Below are 20,809 nucleotides of genomic sequence, written 5' to 3'. Positions count from 1 at the left end.
GTCTATTGGTGCAGAGATAAAAGAAGATGATGAACAAGAGGGCAATTCCTTCTCTGCCTTTCCCTCCTTTCCTCGTCTGTCAATCTTTATGTCGAGTTGCATGAGGGTCACCGAAGAAGTTTGAGATGATTACTGTACAAGAACATCTCTGATCAGTTCCAACAAACCTAAGCCAAATTGACTGCGTAACGCAGGATCATTCCATTCGCTGCCAGAAGTCCATCGCCTAAATTCAGCACAGTATTCCTCAGCAGAGTGCCGACCTTACATCAGAGCCCTGAGGTGAGCCTCAGCCAAAGCCACCCGATCCGGGTCATCATATAGCAGACCCGAAGCCTGAAAAAAAGGCATCCACAGATTGCATAGTTAGACTTGTCGGAGCCAGACTAAAGGCCCAGGACTGCGGATCACCCTGGAGAAGGGAGATGTTGATACCAACCCTTTGCTGCTCTGAACCAGAAGACCAAGGTCTCAAACGAAAAAAGAGCTTACAGCTCTCCTTGAAATTACGTAACAGGGCTCTGTCTCCAGAAAACCGGTCCGGCAGATTTAAATTCGGTTCTACCACGGGGGCTAAGCCCTCTCTGCCTTAAATAGAGAAAATGACCAATGGTAGTTAGGAGAGGGGAGTGAATTAATAAGCCCCCAATAGTGTGCTTAATTAGCACCTTTTGCGTACGCGCCCAGCTAGCCCATATGCCGGGACGTGGCGCTGCTTACAGATGGTCCTGGAAGTGACGTCCCGGCTATAGCCATGGCAGCCGGGATGCAGGTTGGAGCGGGCGGCTGGGAACCGCTGCTCCTAACACCTTCAAAGCCCTCAACACCACCACCCTTCTTACACCTCAAATTTCATATCAAAATTACTCTCCCTCTCGCCCCCCTTTGATCTACCTCTGACCTGCACCTTGTCTTTTCTCTAGTAGCCACCAATCACTCACGCCTACGAGACTTCTCCCGTGCTTCTCCCCGCTTATGGAATTCGCTGCCATGCCCAATCAGGCTTTCCAACAGCCTACAATCTTTAGATGTTCTCTAACAACCCATCTCTTTTTTTTAACCTTATCCCCGATGATGCTATTCACACTAATACACCTTCACAGCTGTCCCAATGTCCACTGGAAGCCACACTCTCGCTCTTGTTCCAGGTGTGCCCTCCTACAATTAGAATGTAAGCTCTCTATTGAGCAGTGTCTTCCATACCCTTTGTTTTCATGTCTGCATTTTTTTTGTCTGCCTTGTCTTTTCTTATTTTAAAGTATGTCCTGGGAAACTACTGTACGGCGTCACAGCCTCACAAATCTACAATAATTATAACGATAATAATAATAATATGTGATCTGGTATGGCGGCATGTGCAGACTAGAAATAAATAAATAATAATTAAATAAAAAAGTAAATGGTTAAGAGCTTTAAAAGCAAACATTGGCCAAACCACCAGTCTTGATTAATAGTCTAGTCAAACTCCTTTCTTATTCTTCTCATTGTTTGTAAGTATTCTGTTGTTGCCCATTAGCTGAAAGCAGTGTCCTTCTGTACTTCACTGTGGATACATTTTACAAATAAATTAACGCTTACCATGCTTGTGTCACTTGATATCGATTGCTGACTTACATACATAGCGGCAGTTCTGACTCCAGCTTCTACTTGACCTTCACGCTGTATCGCCAGATGCAAGAAAAGTTTAATGATTAGTTTCATGTTGCATTTATTTAACCTATGTATAGCTGAATTTCATACACAAAATCAAACAAAAAGACTGTGCACTTCTGTACCTTACAAATAGAACAAATCTATTTAATGTTTGTTCAAGTCTTTTCAATGTGCATGGGAAATGTCTTGGCATGGTAGACCCGGCATCTGCTTGGGGCCTCACACGGCATCAGGTGGGGTTGGGTTTAGTCTCACATACTAGTAAGTCAGTCTTGGGGGACTAATTATTTCCAGAATTTTTTCTATTTGTTTTTATACAGCTAGAGTGTGCACTGCAGGAACTGCGAGTGGGGTAGCTTAATGAAAAACTCAGCACATGCAACAGGCTGGATAATCACTTCAAAAATGTATTTTAATGTGCATTATTTTTTTGGGCATTTTTACAGACACACGACAGAGTCCTAAAAGAATATATTTATAGTTGCACTTAAATTCAACACCTATCAAAACGTATACAATGTATATAACCTTCTCAGTGCACAAAAATGTATGGAAAAATGCAGTTGTTTCACTGACAATAAAACTCTCTTTGCCCTGACCATTAATATATGCAATTGTTGGGCAGCAAAAAAACAGAAGAAAACCAGTGACTCTACACCCTCTAGAGCTGTAAAATGCAACAGATTATCTAAGAGGCAGCATCACAAATATGTTTAAAATATTTATGCAAAGTATTCAGGTTATTCTGCTCTCAATGAAGATTGTTGGAGTAGAATAAAGCAACACTAGTGTCATATGAAGATTTATAGCACGGCTTTCAACAAAGTTGCAAATATAAGGAATAAATGAAAAACAAGATATCTTTAAACTGAAGGAAGTACAAAAGCAACAATTGGGCATGCCAATCCAAGCTTTCATTCTACCTTGTCGTGGTATTGAAAGTGTTCCATGCCTCTACAATGTCTGCACTATTGGCCATGTCATAGGAGACTAGAAAGTAGTTTGAAAATTACATAGTAGATCTAACCAATTGTCCGAATACACTTGGTAAACATCAGTGCACAAATGACAATAAAAAACAAATTTAAGCAATTACTTACCTCTAAAATATCCCTGGTCAGACAAGTTCCCTGAGATCTAAGTTTGAACAGGTTTTGAACACCAAATAATTCACCTTTATGTTCCTTTGATCCTTGTACAGCTTTAAAATACCGTTTGGCATTCTCGCTCCCAACTACCACACAGTGAAGTTGCTGTAGGGCACAAAATAATACTCACAGGTTGAAATAAATATATATATATATATATATATATATATATATATATGTAGCTGCAGGCACACAGCTGCAAAGCACAGGAAGTGATAAAAACGAATAATATGGCTTGTGGTTCAGGGGTCCCAGAACTACACAACTCAGTAATATGCATCTGTCAGGTACTTATCACTGCAGAGATTAACTGACAAACTACATTGTTTCACACATGTATCTATAATAAGTATTGCATACAGACATAAGATTAGCGTTTTTAAGCAAAAAATCTTGAATTGTTCCCTTTATTTTCAACTACATCAAATCATATGAACTCCCACCCAATTTTGGCACATTTTATTACCACATTCAATGTATTCTGGCAAAATCACTGGCACAGTATGAGAAAGGTGCGTGTAAAATGCAACTATTTTACAGCAATTGTGTTACAAACTGTTATACATCTGCAATATAATGATTTCCATTTAGTATGTTTAACTTATTAGAAAAATCTGTTTCCATATAATGTAAACTGTGTTGCACCATGCTGGGCAAAAATATAACTAGAAACTAGTAAAACTTAAAATTACTTCGGCTCACATATATCTAATAAATTGGTCGGACCACACCTCAATCTCAGTTGATCTTTCTGATTTTGCCTCTATCAACGCTGAGACTTCAATAGTCCATTTTACATAATAACATTATTAATAAACAATTGCATGACCTCCTAAATTAAAACTTCCCTTTTAATACTCTCTCTATGATAAGCACATAGGGCAGTTAGTAGAGGACATCTGATTAAAATAGTCTCTAGAGCTAAGAAAGAAAAACTAGCTAGAGTCTTGTCTTTGTCCAAAGAAATGCAAGACGTCAGAGAACCAACATAAAGAGTCACCAGATCCAACAACTCTTAGGAGGATTAGAAGGAAAAGAGGTGAATTAAATCTTATCATATCTGAACAAGCTGCTAAAAGCCTTAGATGGTTAAAACCTATGAGAAGGTATCAAAATGGATAAAATTCTCACTTCTAATCTGAGGACTAGAAATTTTCAATGTAACATACTTGCTATCAAAACAAGGACAGGCCATCTCACCCACACTGAATTCCAGAAATATTATCTCTATAAACTTCTAAAACACTCAAATACCCATTAGAGAAAACAATAATTTATTGACAACGAAGAGTCTTTCTAAGCTTTCACCAAATATGAGTGAATGGCATAGCAAACAGATCTCTATAGAAAAGATTTCAATGTGAAGAAACTGTGGATTAGTGACAACCTGCCACATTTTGCCCTCTCCATTCTTCAGTAGACCTAGCTGGTAATGTAGCGGCGGTGGGTCCACATCAGATAAGGACAGGTTCTAGTCAAGTGTCATCCAGCTTTTGGTGGACATTCACCATCACCAGATCCACAGAGATCGGGTATAAAGGGAGTGAATGCCTGGTCCTTTATGTTGTATCTGATATTGGCAGTCCAGTAAGAGCAATAAACCCTAGTCATTGCCGTCTTCCCTCTATCTCTCACGTTGGCTGGTGTTAACTGTAGGAGGGCATCCAATAGAGATATGTACTGCCTACACCACCACACCACCCTTAAACCCAGGTCTGACAGGGAGTGCTCAAGTAAAAAGGAGAGTTCACTAGAAGTTCCCCAGCTCCCACCTAAATGACATAGGTAAAAAAATATGGTGTCCTCGCAACAGGGGGCAATCAGGTGGGATGGAGTTAATCAGGAAAATACTTCATTGATACAGTCTCTGAATTAACAGCATTTACATACAAAAACAGACTTAACCATCAGGTAACGGGATATAAACAAGTATTATAAACCTTCCACCAGAATTTCAAACAATGTCATATATGTAAAATAAATTAATACATATAATGTAACAGTGAAGTGCCTCACATATTATATACCAGAAACACCACCCCAATCCCCAGTTTTGCTAGATGTATAGTAGGTGGTGCTATGCTAAAATGTTATTTCTGGATGTAGCTATATAATTGATACCAGATCAATTGAAATAGTAGACTGGGACAAAATGCAGGTGCAAGGTCTTTCAGAGCCTTAGTTTGTGTGAATTGGAACATTGCTCCTTCTTAACTGAACCCTGCTGTGTCAAACTGTACTCAAGAGGAGAAGACTTAGTGTACACAGCAGCAGAGTGCTCTGTAAGTAGCACTTTGCTCTGACTGCTGACACTAGAATTGAACTGATGCCCCATACTGACCTGTCCAAAGGTCATCATTCTGGAGTGGCAAATTTAAACTTGCACAGCGGTAAATTGATCAAAGGTCAGGTCTTTTCTGATCAAGCAGTCTCAGGCACAGGAGTACTCAGAGGAGTACTGATATATATGATCCATTAACCTCTGAGTAAATGCATGAGCAGCACGGCCGGAAGTGACGAGAAAAAGTTAATTACGATAGGATTAATAATAAAAGAAGGGAGTTAATGATAGGATGCCAAGATACTGAGGGAGGGTAAATAATGAAGGATTAGAGATGAAGATGATGATCCAGAAAGGAGGCATTAATGTTGATATAGATTTGATTTGTTAATGAGGATGGGGGGCACCAGGGTGATGAAATTGATGAAGGAAACATGTTTACAGAGAAATTATGCAGAAAAGGGATGAGAAAGAATCAATGGAATGGAGAAGTGAATTGAATAGGCAATGTTGATGTTGAGGAGATGGTGAATGCGTTTGAGGAGTGAGATTGAGCAGAATAATGGATTTGAAGGGGGGATACAGCTATGAATTAGAGAAGGTTAAGGTGGGGATAGAGAACGGTTATGATGTGAACTGGAAGTGGTGTAGTGCCTGTAATGGGGTGGCTCTGAGAATGATTGCCCCATTTATTAGCGGATACCATATAAAAATGTTTTCAAATTTGCTGGGCTGGGTGGTTCCAAGATTTAAAAACTGTTGTCAAGCAGTGTAATGAGTCATTAATCAATATTGCATCAGGGTGCCAAATTAGAGCTGAATCACAACAACCAATCAACAATTAGTTTTATTGCAAGTTGGACAAAAAAGTGTCTTATTGGTTGCTATGGCTTAGTGTCACTTTTACACCTAAACATAGTCCTTATAAATGAGCCCTATAATTTTGTTATGCAAAACAAGCAAATGACAAAATAATAAACACTGTGGAATTTTTGTTTTGTTACATAAATTTAAAACAAATCCTAATAATAATTAGCCTTTAAAAATAATTGTTTACTGTGCAAATAATCTTGGCAAGGCTATATGACAACAGTCACTGCCCTTCACACTTTTTTTTTTTGTAAGAGCAATACACAGGCTTATGATGACTCAGAACCAAGACCCTCCAACATAACCCTGTCACCCAGGGCAAAATTTCTGCTACTGAAAAAAACCACAGGACACTCTCAGAGGTCTTGTGGAGTCCATGTCTCAATGGGTTAGAGCTGTTTTAGGGGATCTACACTACATACACATTATTAGACATGTAGTTTTAATGTTGTGGCTGATGTGTGCGTTTATACATACATACATACATACATACACATATGTATGTATATATTTTATTTTCCTAGTCTTCTCATTTTTTTGTCTACACCATAGGAAAATATTTTGAAATAGATGGCATCTCACCTGTTTGTAAAGTTGCCTTAAATATATCATCTCTTCAACTGTTCCCAACGATATCAGCCTTAACACTTTCACATCCCTACACTGCCCAATACGATAGGCCCTATAAGACAATAAAGTCATTGTGGTTCAGAAAAATACTTTGATGAAAGTAAAACGGTTAAAATATATTATTTAGAGAATTTTAGTGAATTAGTTACCAGAGAAAAGTGTAACTATGTAAAACAAAATCATACATGAGACAAAACCAAGCAGTCACTTTGAATTGCATCAGACTAGATTTAAAGATATTTACTAGAATCTTTTAGATACCACTGTCTGTCAATTACATATGTCTAAAAAAAACGTCAATACCTACTTTGGTTTTCAAATATCTTGATGAATTTACTTATCAGGTGTGGCATTGAAAAACACTTTGTTTCAGCTAATTCTGCCTTTTTTCATATATCATAGACACACTAACATATTCAGAAGCAGGTGAATATACATATGCGTTGACCAAGTAATGCATTTTACCAAGGATATTATATTAAGCATAAAGTTAGTACATAGAAAATAACAGAACATCTGATGTAAAGATTCTAATAATAAAACAGCATCTTCAGTAATAACAAGGTCAGCTAATCCCTACAAGAATGGAGGTGGTTTTCACCTCTATGGCCAGGCCCATTAACATAGTTTAGTTTTTGTTTTAATTATTTTTGGTTTCACAAGGAACAATTTTTTAATTTCTTAATCTACCCAACAAATGTTATATTGTTTTCTTCAGGGTTTCTTTTGGTAACATATTGACATTTTTTCTTTTATATGAATTAGTTGTTATTTTTTAACCGAGAGATATCCCCCTTGGTTTTATTACCAATCGATCCAATGCAAACTGGTCAGTAAATACTAGATACATGTCAGCACAGATCTAATACAATCTACACATATGCTATTGCATTGTGCATCAGTCAATAGTAAAAAACAAAATATATATTGAACAAAGTGGACATTGTATATGCACTTAGAAAATGATCTGCCCATGTTATACAAAACTATTATTTGTTCTTATTATTATTGCTATTGTTTATTTATATAGCATCAATCATATTACTCAGACCTGTGTCATGGATCTTACAGTCTAAATTCCATATCACAAATACAATATAGGGACCATTTTGCTTGAAGCCAATTAACCTACCAGTACATTTTTGAACTGTGAGAAGAAACCCACGTCAACACAGGGATACAAATTCCACACAGATAGGGTCCTGGTCGGATTTTAACCCATGAATCAGTGATGTGAAGCAGCAATGCTAACCACCATGCCACCTTGTTGCACTGTGGGAAATCTTTACAAAACTACTAGGTAGTGCATGGATCTCTTCCCCACCCCCTTTCAATAGATTTTGGTGCAAGTTAAATCTTACTGAAATGCGCTATGAACATTTTATGTTTTCCTATATGGCAAAAGAATTATCATTATAATGAAACAACACTGCAAACTGATATATTAAACTGTAAATATCAGTTCCACATTATAGAATCTTAAACACATTCACTAAAATTAATTTCTATATTCAGCATTTCTCTGAAACTAATATACAGTTGTATAAACACTGGTATTTGAAAATTAATAATAAAATTGCTTCAACGTACCTGTCAATTGCCTGTAAGTCATTGGCTGGATTCCAAGTTGGGTCAAACACCACCACTACATTTGCTCCTACAAAATTAAGCCCTAGTCCGCCAGCCCTAATAATGGAGAAGAAAATTAATCTCCATCAAGATCAAATGAAAATGAAATTTCAAGGCCAACTCAACATGTTTGTGATCATAGATTATTAGAAGCAATTTTACTTACATTGTAGAAACTAAGCAGATATTTATATCTTGCATACTGTTAAATTCCTTCACTATTTTTATTCTGTCCTCTGGCTTTGTACTTCCATCAAGTCTATGATATTCTAGCCCAGATGCCATGCAGTATCTTTCCAAGACATCAAGTAGCTGATAAAAAAGGCATTGAGAAGTAGATTGAGTTTTGGGATGCAGTAATGACAGAGGCAGCCACAAAGCTCAACGATGTGTTGTTAAGTTGACAATAGTAACATTTCATTGTATGCATATTAAAGTCTGTAATGTGAAAATTCTGCCAGACCACCTATTTGGATTCGTTCTCAAGCCACAAGGCTCTTGCATGAACTAAACAAGAAGAGGCGGTGAAGTCTGGTTAGTTGTAGAGATATAGCTCTGTACATCTATCATTTCAGAGCTGTACGGCCATGCTAAGACATGAAAGGTCTTCGAAATAACTGTGTTTCTAAATGTTACAGATCTTTTACATTATGTAAAGAATGATACACAAAGCTGACAATGCAATTCCAAACAAAAATTTGCATATTTATCTACATAATTTAAAAAACTACGAATTTTTATTTCAGTATTAGTCTATATAGCAATGTAATGCCAATTAATGCATTTCCTATTGTCCACAGAGAGATAAAGAGAATGTACCAATTGTACCAAATGTTTTCTCCTTCACACTCTGTTTACATACGCATAATACGAGTTGTTAAAAAACATACACCAGTAAAACGCACTCATGACTATAAACCCTGTGGTCTACTGATAATTCGATTCCCAAATGTGAAAAAATTCTATATAAAAAATGTTGTATTACTAGCGTCCTATTAACTTGTATGATTAAAGTGTATGTCCAGTCTATTTGAAATACACTTTTATTATAGTTTGAAAACTATTTATAATGGGGATGGCACAATCTTCAAGAGGCAGAATTATTGAGCCAATACTACACAGCCAGTGAGAGAGTGAAGAAATTCACATAAATCCTTACACCTTAATGGGGCAATCTAGTTTATAACTTCTGTCCCACGTAAGGTGAAGTGAAACGAAAAGGGTTGTATGCTAAATAAATTGACATCTGTTAAAATAGTATGAAAATAGATGAACTATAAAATACAACTATTATTATTATTTCAGTAATTCTTAAGCATTTATAAAGATCTTTAAACAGTGCTCATTATGCACTTCAATGTCACTACACATATTACATGCAAGGAAGGCAATGTGGTTGACAGCAGTTATAAGAAGAATATTTTGATTCATCAATCAAGAGTTATGGCTCAGCCAAGCATGACAGACATCATATGGTGCTCACCTTCGTGGAGAAAGAGAAAAGAAGAACCTTATCTTTGTTTTTTCTGCAGTGATTTAGGAGCTGTTGAAGGACCTGTAAGTGAACCACAAGACAGTAATGAATCAAAGTATTCAAAATTTACTGTGGAAACTGAAAAATGTTACATAGAAATTGTGATACAGAGAAAAGAATATAACTGCACTGACTGGTACAATGCTTCTAGCTCAATAGTCTTAGAAAGCACAGAACTCCCTCTGACTTATAATGCAGCATATTACATGAAATGTCATAGAAAGTAAAGACCAATACTCAATAATGATTATTTTTTTGCTACTTTATTGAGCTTAAGTACTGGACATCTTATATTTTAATACCAGTATATAAAAACAATTCATTTTTGTGTGTTTATTTGTACACAACTTTGTTTTTATATTTCACCGAGTTAACTTTTTAAAGACATTTGAAATAAGGATTATTAAGTTTTACTACATTTGATTTTTTAAATGTGTGTACCCGAATATAATTACTGTTCTTTTCTGTTTTGGTTACATAGAAATTGAGACAATATTAATGATGCAGAAAAGCTTTAGCTTTTAGCTGTATTAACAGCTGGATAATCCATGGGCAAAGGTTTAAACCCAGTATGGCTGGATTTTTTTTACAGCAAAGTGAATTTCACATAGCTTTTTAGGTCTGTGTGCAACCAAGTAATAACAAAAAATAAACTTGCTAGGGTGAGCTCTAACTAGCAGAAAACAAAGTCCTAACTTATCTAGTGTATTCTACAGACAGTAGACACATACAGATTTCAGAAGTCAGTTTCCAAATTCTCCCTACCACAGTTCTATAGAGAGGTCTTCTTTGTAAGGCTTGGTACACACTGGTTTTTCAGCCAATCATCGGGCCAATCAGCTGATCTACAACCGTTTGTTCAGATATCGTGTTAGTGTGCTTACTTATACAATGAACAACAATTGTTCCAAAGTGCCATTTGTCGTTTCATTGGGTTGGTTGTACTGTTTAATAATCTCATTCCAATCACCTTCCAATCATGTAGTGTGTATGCACTCACGATCTCCATAGAGTTTACAGAGTCATGGTTTTTTCAGCCGATGCCGGCAATGAACATGTCCCTGTGACTAAATGTAGATGGAATAGTTTGTTTGTTCGTTCTGAGACTGAATATTTTGTTTTAAAGTCACAGAAGCTAACGAAATTCGTTTTGACATGTTCATAGCTATAACAAAGGGGTTAATCAGTGTGACAGGAATGAATGAATGCTTATTGTGTGGTCATTCTTTTAATGACTATAGGGCCAGATTAAGAGCATAGAAGGTAAATTGTGAGTAGTGTGTATGACCGGTCGGACCTTTAGTCGTAGGTACAATCGCTGTAGATAACAGATTGGTTGGAAAATTCTCCAGTGTGTACCCAGCCTAAGTGATGAGACCCAGGTGATCTCTTACCTTATAAACATAGCTGAAAATATCCTGAGAGAAAAATACCTCCTTTCACAGACTTTATCAGTCACCCTCTCACAGTGTCTAACATATGCTCTTGAATTCAACTGTACTGAAGCTATACAGAAAGAGGTGGCGAGAGAGACCTGTGCCATGGGACCAATTACAAATATATTACAGAAGAAAAAAAGAAGAGTTGATTGGCGCACACATAGTAATCAAGACAACATGAGGTCATTGATTTTCAGAACAAATTCCAAAAGCTTATTCAATGTCAGGAAGATGTAAACAACTAGAAGAAATAATTTGGGGAAAAATACTAGTTTACTGTCATCACTAAGATTTAGTTTAAGAGCAGACACTAATAGTAAATCCAACAAGAAAGATTTGCTCCGCACTGGAAAATGGATGTATCCTTTATCACAAATATCATATGTCCATTTGTTTCACTTTTATATTACAGGGATTGCTCATTTTTTTTTTAGCATTAGCCAGAACCTGATTATAATGTTTGAAACAAGGCACTCCAGGCCAAAGGAAGATGATTTACTGAAATCAAGTTAACTTTTATTATTTATTATTAAAAATGCTTTTTTTAAATCCAATCCTACTACTGTATAATCTCACCAGTGTGAATTGATTATAGCTTGTTATTATTCAATATACAGTGATAATCCTTCTTATTTGCCTGGAATTATTCTCACATGTTAATAAAAATGGAACAGTTTGAATGTTCAATAACCAGTTTTCTTCCACATGTAATTTGAGCCAGCACTTCAAAATGGAATAAATATCTTACCATTGCAGATAGTCTGCAATCCTGTATATAAATGATATGCTATACAAGTTAAAAGGTGATTATACGTACTGATATCTGATTTATAGTATAGGGATTGCTGCTCTAAATTGTATTTGTATCTAGTAGTTTATATCTTGTTATTCTGTGAGCTGCAGTTGTTCTGCAATTTTGGGCTATACATACGAGAGAGCAAGAGAGACAATAAGAGAGTAAATTACTGTATGAATGAAATTTCTATGAATAAAAGATGTTCTCACATCCAAGAATAGTGTCTATTTTGTCATACCAATACCACTGAAGTCACAGTCACTTGATGCAGTATAATATCTTTTCATTCAAGCTCTACTGCTATCTAGAGTTCTGCATAAAAATATATTCTTCAGTAATCATGTATTCATATACTGGTAGCAGATAAATTTACACTTTACTCTTGAATGGAGCCTCACGATTATAAGTATAAAATAGAACACACTATTTGACCTTAGTAGTTAGTTCCAGATATCAATGTGCATTAGAGGTAAAATATAGTGTAAACAACAATGAATATGCACTATGGTTTTCTTACATACAGATGTATCCAACAATTATCATATGTTGCTGTGTTCCATAACAGAAAACTTCTGCACTGACGTGTGGACTTTCACTCTTTTACATTTGAGGATCACATAAAACACAGGACTTTGCTGGGCTGCACTAAATCTGCATTTAATAATTTGCTATTATGTATGTAGATCACCATTTTAAAAGGCCCATTGTTGTTGCTCTGCTTCACTAAATTATTGAGTATGGCCACTGTGATATTCAGTTACAGACTACATTATTGTACTTATTGGGCCCAATTCATTAAGGAAAGTAAAGAAAAAAAATAAGTAACTTTGAACCAGGGCAAAACCATGTTGCATTGGAGGGGTATATAAATTTAAAATGTGGGGACAGATTTATAGGTGGGGAAGGGCATGTCCTAGATTAACTTTAAATTTCAGTGCAAGTATTTGTGTGCTATATGAAAAAACAGCCAGTATTTTCCTTATGTGCAAAATAATAAACTAATTTGTACTTCTTGCATTGTAACATGGTTTTGCCAAAGTACAAAGTTACTCATTTTTTTGCTTTCCTTTCCTTAATGAATCAGGCTCATTGTGTACATATGCTTACTTCTATCGCTATTGTTAGAGACATCAGATATACTATAAAACTCCAGCTTAGTTTGTAGGCATTAACTCTGATTATTATTAGATTAGTAATCTCTAAATCACTCCTAGTATATTGCAGTTGTTTATTAGTTAAGTTTTGGCAGTGGGAACACTAAACGGCCTTCCCGGTCAATGTCTTCCAGGTTCGTAACATTACGTTTGACATCCAGACCAGACAACTGTTACGCCTTCTGCTTTTTCAGGTGTAAATTTTACTACAAGTCTCACTCACTATTTAAGTACTTATTGTTACGCTGACGGTCAGTACACAAACTCACAGAACTAGTTGGCGGAGGTCTTCACCTTTAGCAGCCGTCTTTCCCATAGAGCTTTACAAGCTCACCGGTAATCAGATGCCCCCAGGACTTATCTCCAGATGTAGTGTGAGTTTGTGAGACTAAACCGTAGCGGCAGGCCAGGAGGCAGCGAAGATGGCAGCGGATGGTCAAACAAAATCCAAGGTCAGGGGTCACTTGCAAGCAGTAATAGTCGGGAAACACGCCAAAGCAATATAGCGGGGTCCAAGGCACAGGCAAGATGAGTCAGGGTCACAGGCAAAGAGGCAAATCCAAGGTACAGGCAGGGGTCATATACGGCAAAGACAATCCAAAAGGGTTAACACCAACAGCACAGGAGCAGGTAGCAGGCAGAAAGTGGAAGCTATAACCGGCAGGGAGGCCAAGCCCTCCCTGTCTTAAATACAGGAATAAACCAATGAGAGCCTAGCTCTCTAATTGCGCTCAGACTGGCCATAATTATATTAATTAGCCCGCAGGCTTGCTAGAATACTGCGCACGCGCCCGGCTGCCCCATAGTGCTGGGACGCGGCGCTGAACTAATTAGCGTGTTGCTATGGCAACAGTCGGGCTGGCCCCAGAAGTGACGTCCCAGTCGTCATAGCGATGGCCGGGACGCAGGTGAGAGAGTCGTGGCGGCTGGGCACTGCAGCGGCTCGTGACACTTATCAGCTATTCGCAGCTATCAGTCTTAGACTGACATTCCATTTAGCCAAACTAAATAATGAATGTGTTTCAAATTATGTGAAGACTTCTTTCTATATGTAATATTAATTTGGAGGCAGTCTACTCTCTAAGGGGCAGATTCAATTCAGAAAATATCCGTGCAAGGTGCCTCTGAAAGGGCCGCAAGTCACCTTGCATCTGACAGAAGTAACGCTGATTTCTGCTCACGCCTCATAGTGATACGAGCAAAAATCGGCATTACCTTTTACTGTAGTAACGGTAATAAAGCACAGCCACGATGTTTTGAGGAACATCATGGCCAATTGAATCTACCTCTTAGGGGAGAATTCAATTGTTAGCGAGACCGCTGAAATACTCGCGCTCCAAAAATATTACCGTTAATTTCAGCTCGCAGCTGAAATTCAGCGAGATATTACTGTATTAACGGTAATATTTTTGGAGCGCGAGTATTTCAGCGGTCTCGCTAACAATTGAATACCCCCCTAAGTGTTACTTGCTTTATTGTTAATAGAGATTATAGTTTTTCTTATACTATCTATAATTATGTGAAAATACTCACACAAACTACATTAATTGTTCATATTTGATTCATATTTCCCATAACTGAAAGCAATAAATGTATACAGTGATTTTAGTACTTGTCTCAATAATATAGGTATTACTAATAATAATGTAAGGTGTTATTAATAAAATTATTAGACATATATTTTCACATAAAATTGTGATTTCAAATATTTACATATTATTCATAATGCATAAAGATATTTACCTATCTTGACAATTTTTATTTTACCATTATTATAAACAATTTCATGTGGGCCATTTTGCTAACGATACAGAAATTACATCTTTCTGTTGATGGAAAAAAAGTATACTAATCCATACCAAAAAATATTAACCCTTGTAGAGTTTCAACAGGAGTTTGAATATTTGCCTTTAACGCTTTGTAGATCGATTAGTATGTCTAAGTGTCCTAATGTTTCTGCCTCAGAATAATTGCTATTTGTTTATTGATTATTATAAGTTTTAAAATTTCAACTAAACAAAAAGGAAGTTTCTAACTTATCTTAAGTTTATGAGCCAATTCTCTAAATATATACCGGTATTCGATTTATATATACACTCAGTGGCCACCATATTAGGTCCACCTGCTTGTTAATACAAATATCTAAATCAGCCAAACATGTCGCACCAACTCAATGCATAAAAGAAAGCGGAGACATGAAACATAAAAAAAACATAAAAATGTTCAGTTGTTGTTCAAGCCAAACACCAGGATGGGGAAAAAATGTGATCAAGGTGGCTTTGAAAGTGGACTGAATGTTGGTGCCAGACAGGGTGCAAAAATCAGCTGACCTCCTGCCTGGGAATTTTACACACAACAGTCTCTAGAGTTTACAGCAAAAGATGCACAAAATAAAAAACAAGGCCCTAGATGGCCACCTGTACTGCTTAATGGATAAGTCGCCACTGCCGTGATTTATCCCAAAATGCAATCACCATCTAAATAATACTCTGTACAAATGTAGCATTATAAAAACCAAGCCTGACATATGAATCCTTTAAGGACACAAAGACAGTACGTTATTAAATGGGATTTAATATTACAAATAATATTATCCAATAATATTCCAAAAAGTCACAGAACTTATTGAATAAAAACAGTGCTAAAAAACTGACACAGAATTATAAATACAACTGCAAATGCAATACATGCTATTGGAACATTATCAGTAGCCAAATGATGACTTTCAAAGTCATTCTATTCCATTTTAAACATTATCATTTCTTGCTCAAATCCCTCCCCATTGAAAGAGCTGCACTTATATGCTACTGTTTTACAACTGATTTACTGCCTTCCTGTCCAAGAACAGTTCTAGTTATGGGTTCTAAAATATATACTATGACTGCCATCTGGAACATACATGGCATTACTTCCACTAAAGAAAGGGGGAATGGGCGTTTAGCCATAGTGAATTTACAGTAGGGGTGTGCCAATCTCAAGCTCATGCAGCAATGTCCGAATCCAGCTATGAGCGTCTCAAAGTTACTTGTTTTCTGCTGCATCTCTTGCTTGTGCTAAAGGGCTAGTCTAAGCACTGATCAGTAATGTTAGTCTCATATGCATGCTAGAACATGTGTTTGCAATCGCGAGCAACTGTAAAAATGTATTTTATGTTTAGTAGACATTAATAACATTCTAATAAATGTACTTCATGGAAAAAAATGTTTTTTTAAAAAACACTTTTTTCATTTCAACCCCGATTTATTAGTGTATTACCATTAATGCAGTAATTTTAACACATGGAGCCGCAAGCAAAAAGCCAGTGTTGAAATTACCGTATTAACGGTAATTATGCGCACTATTACTGTAATATCAGTAATGCAGGCCATGTTACTTTTTACAGTAACGTGGCCAATTGAATTCCCCCCCATAGAACTACTGTCATTTGTTACATCTTACCATCTCTCTTTCTCTTCTTTGGGCCCTTTCAATGAACACACGTTTTTAAGAAGCGGTGTACTTGATTAACTTCATTGAAAGAATTGATAACCATGTTTATGAGGAGTTCACAGATTTGTATAAACAGAATAAAATGCAGCCCCGTGGAGGCCATATCAGCTTGTTTTCCTCATCTTAAAATAACAGAACTGGAAAGACCTATTTAGTTCAAACCTACTCCTTATATTATAAGTGCTACGTGTCAGATATTTTCTCCTCTAGAGAGACTTCTAGAAATACTTACAAATCCAAAGGTTTTTGCTTACTTATTTGAGAATGGGAGAAACCAGTCCGTCTATCCAAATATCACAAATTTTATTCTATACCTACCCTAACAAATGCCTTACCTCCAAACGGTAGACAAATCTAAATCTGATTCTTAAGTGGAAGAGGCATCGTATTGACAAAAGATACATCTGCTTGGTCTAAGATCTAAAATCTGATCATATTCATCACATTGATACCAGGCTGATATCACTCCTCAGATGTCATTTAGATCCAAGCATTTTGCCTACATTTCTTCCTGCTGTGCTGAAGAAAATGAGGAGAAAGTGAACTTTGCAAGTATTTTGGTTTTTCCTTAAAATTCAACCACTATGGGTACCTGTGTCAGCTTTGCCCATCAATCAGTGGTTTTCAAGATCAAACTCTAGTCCTATTACACTCATTTCCCCCAGACCGGAAGAGGTACCGGGAATATATAGTGGGCCATATATTCACCACTAGAATATAACCTTCGTAGCTCAAGACTGGAAACACCCACTGATAGAGGGGACATTTCAACTGCTTCATGGAAACTCTCAGGAATTAGAACATTGGTTCCTCTTAAAAAGAGCAAAGTTGGAGCCAATGGTCCAAATTCTACTCTACTTATGGCTACATTACCACTGTTCTTATTTTTAGTGGAAATATGAAGGTGATCTTAAATCAATAACTAAATCAGGTCTTAACTTCAGATACAAGATGATTTCTCTTCTGTACTAGTCTTTATTGTACTGGGATGCCATATCTGTTGAGAATAGATCATCTGTAATGTTTTGTGTATCAAATGATAACCTGAGCCATTCGGTTAATATATACCGTATATACTCGTGTATAAGCCGAGTTTTTCAGCATACTTTTGTATGCTGAAAAAGGGCACTCGGCTTATACACGGGTGAACTTACCTGGTGTCCGGTCCCTGGCTGTCAACTTCTGCATATGCGTTCCAACAACAGGAAGTTCGGCATTTGGAACGCAAACTTGCGTTCCAAATGCCGAACTTCCTGTTGTTGGAACGCATATGCGTTCCACTGCCGGGTAGGTAACAAAAAATCTCACCCTATGTCCGCTTCCACCTGTAGTCAGGAATAACGGCATAGCGGCATCTTTTGGACACTGCCTTCTCCATTCATCTGTCTTGATCTCAGCAGCGGCAGCTCACTATACTGATGTTCCCTCCCGGCGGCTGACAGGTAAGCAGACATAGGTTTGGAGACACTAGATATTGCTATCATAGAACAACTGTATGCTGCTAAGATATTCTATAAAAACGCATCATATGCACAGTATGCATTGAAAGTCTCTCTCTCTCTCTCTCTCTCTCTCTTTATTTAAGTTAGTTTGTACCCAATGATTTCATAATCATTTATGAATGTTCCTTGTCATCTAGCTAGAAATGATTTCATAGATTGAACCTATCATTTTCATTTAGGTTTTTAATTTAGCGCTCTTTTCCACCCTAGGCTTATACTCGAGTCAATAAGTTTTCCCAGTTTTATGTAGTAAAATTAGGTGCCTCGGCTTATATTCGGGTCGACTTATACTCGAGTATATACGGTAATATAATTTGTACTCACTGCTGTTTGTGGGCGAGAACTTTGGGTAGAAGTATAAGGTACAAGTGGGGAAATATTTGGAGTGCAGCTTCTAGTTACCCTTGTGTTACAATTAAGGAAAATGTTTATAAATTACTGTACCAATGGCATTCGATACCTAGTTGTTTGCATAAAATGTCTGTCTCTCTCTCTTCATTATGTCTTAAAGGCTGTTCTACAAGCAACACATATTTTCATCCTTGGTGGTCCTACCAATTAGTGCAAATTTACTGGATTCAAGTTCAGTCCTTCATTAAAGATATTTTAAGCTCTCAAATTCCACTACTACAGACACAAATTTTCCTGTGGGGTTGCTTGGCTAAATGAATGCACTTGTAAATTTGTCAGAATGATTTTGGTGGGCACAATACTGGAAAAGGTGGGGAATTTTTGACCATAAGCAGACTACTTCCCCAGATACCTTACATTTATTCCATGGGGAATATATAACACTCCATGTTAGAGAGGTCCCCTAAAGATTGAGGTTTGTGAGATGTATACTCGATTAATTGATTTCTTCTGGTATAAATAAGTTGGATTCCTTTTCCAGACATGACCTAAGATTTCTTAGGTTACCCTATTGATTACTGGATATTGTAAAACAAGAGTTGTTATAGTCACATGGGTGTAAAAATAAATCTTCTATTTTGGTTCACAATGTACCTTTTTGTTTAGATGCCATATATCAAGGGTACAAATCTTTGTACACAACTGCTCATTATTTGAAAATCTTAGATCTTGCGATGGCACTTGCATGATGTACCTAATGTATGCTGGTTAAAAAAACGTATCAGTAATCATTCATGAATTTGCACATTCTAAACTTATCTAAAAACTTGAAATCTATCCTTCTCTCCAGTTTATGACAGCATTGTCTTCTTAAGTCCAGTTTTTCATGAAGATTTGCTAATTAAAAAAATGCTCGTAACACATTCTTGTATTCTGTAGTGCCCCCCAATAAATTAAGAGAAAAGAATTTAAGTTAAGTATAAAATTGTATTTTCTCTGGCATCAAATTGGGTGACCCCAGTCACTGGAGACATCCAGAAGCTACCTTAATGAGTGGGTTTTACACAAAGTAAAGGCAATTCGAAGCACCTGCTTCTCAAAACTGGCATCCTTAGATGCAAACACATTAAACCTTTGGGAACTGTGTGAATGAGGACCAGGTGGCAGCCCGACACAGCTGCTCGACCAAGACCCCATGCCGTACAGCCCATAGGGCCCCACACCGACCTGGTGGAGTGAGCCCTGATAATTTCTGGAACAGGTTGCCCTGCCCCCTGTAAACCTGAGGGATTACGGATGTAATCCATCGCGCAATAGATATCTTGGACACTGAGATGGGCTTCATATTGGACCAAAAGACTTTCTGTCTTGAGAGTATTGTGAGCCCTTTAAAAGTAGATCCTCAAAACCCTGACCACATCCAGATATTGAAGACAGCCTCTTCCTCTGGAGACCTGCAGTGGATCCAAGACCAGAATCACTGTATCTTTATTAAAGTGAAATCTGGAAACCACTTTAGGATGAAAGGAAGGCCTGGTCAGAAAGACAACCATATCCTCATGAAAAATAAGAGGAGGAAACAAAGCTGCCAGCTCTGAAACATTTCTAGCAGTTGAAATGGCCTTCCAGGTCAGAAACTTTAAATCTATTTCATCCAATGGTTCAAATGGTGAAAGCTGGCAGGCATCCAACACCAAATTTAGATACCATGGTGCCACAGGGAAAAAACATAAGGTGGATGTATTTGTAGTACACCTTGTAAAAATGTCTTCCCCTCTGTTAATAAAGCTAAATATCTTTGGAAAAAAAAGACAGTTTGAGTGGACATCTGAATCTTCAAAGAGCTAAGACTCAACCCAGCATCCAGCCCATCTTGTAAGAAAATTAGGAGCCTGGTCACTTGAAAAGTAGAGGTGATAAACCCCTTCTTCTCACACCAGACAAAATAAGGTCTCCACACTATGTGGTAATTTTTGACTGAAACTGGTTTTCCTCACCTTGAGCATGTTTTGGATCACACTATAGGAAACTCTTTGCTGTCAGAATCAAGGCTTCAGCAGCCACACCGTTAAAACTAGACGCTGTAAACCGTGATGCAGAAATGGCCTTGACTAGGGTGTAGAACACTGCTCACAATTCCAAAACATTTATTCGGAGCTCCTGAGTCCACAGACCTTGAAACCGGGCCTGAAGGCTGGCTTCCGTGATCACTCTCAATGGTAAACAGGCGATTTTTGCTGAGGTTCTCCCTCCTCAGCCACCAAAGGAGCGAGTGACACACCCTCTGGAAAATGCAAATCACTTGGCTGGATAGACAGAAGTTGGATTTGTTC

At 37.2% G+C, this 20,809-nt stretch overlaps 1 protein-coding gene across 1 annotated transcript in view; it reads right to left on the bottom strand.

Annotated features, from left to right (window-relative positions):
* Positions 1–20,809, bottom strand: part of ERCC6L2 (ERCC excision repair 6 like 2) — a 131,172-nt gene that overhangs the window by 51,568 nt on the left and 58,795 nt on the right. The window contains exons 11-16 of the mRNA XM_075211087.1: positions 9,695–9,766; positions 8,378–8,523; positions 8,173–8,268; positions 6,535–6,634; positions 2,754–2,906; positions 1,579–1,659 (exon numbers count right to left, since the gene is read on the bottom strand). Coding sequence (XP_075067188.1) covers positions 1,579–1,659; positions 2,754–2,906; positions 6,535–6,634; positions 8,173–8,268; positions 8,378–8,523; positions 9,695–9,766 — 648 coding nt within the window. The remainder of the gene's footprint in view (positions 1–1,578; positions 1,660–2,753; positions 2,907–6,534; positions 6,635–8,172; positions 8,269–8,377; positions 8,524–9,694; positions 9,767–20,809) is intronic.

The sequence above is a fragment of the Mixophyes fleayi genome, chromosome 1 (genome assembly GCF_038048845.1).
Source record: "Mixophyes fleayi isolate aMixFle1 chromosome 1, aMixFle1.hap1, whole genome shotgun sequence".
NCBI classification, from domain to species: domain Eukaryota; kingdom Metazoa; phylum Chordata; class Amphibia; order Anura; family Limnodynastidae; genus Mixophyes; species Mixophyes fleayi.
Note: the sequence above shows the minus strand (reverse complement) of the source record. Positions and strands in the feature narration are given on the sequence as shown.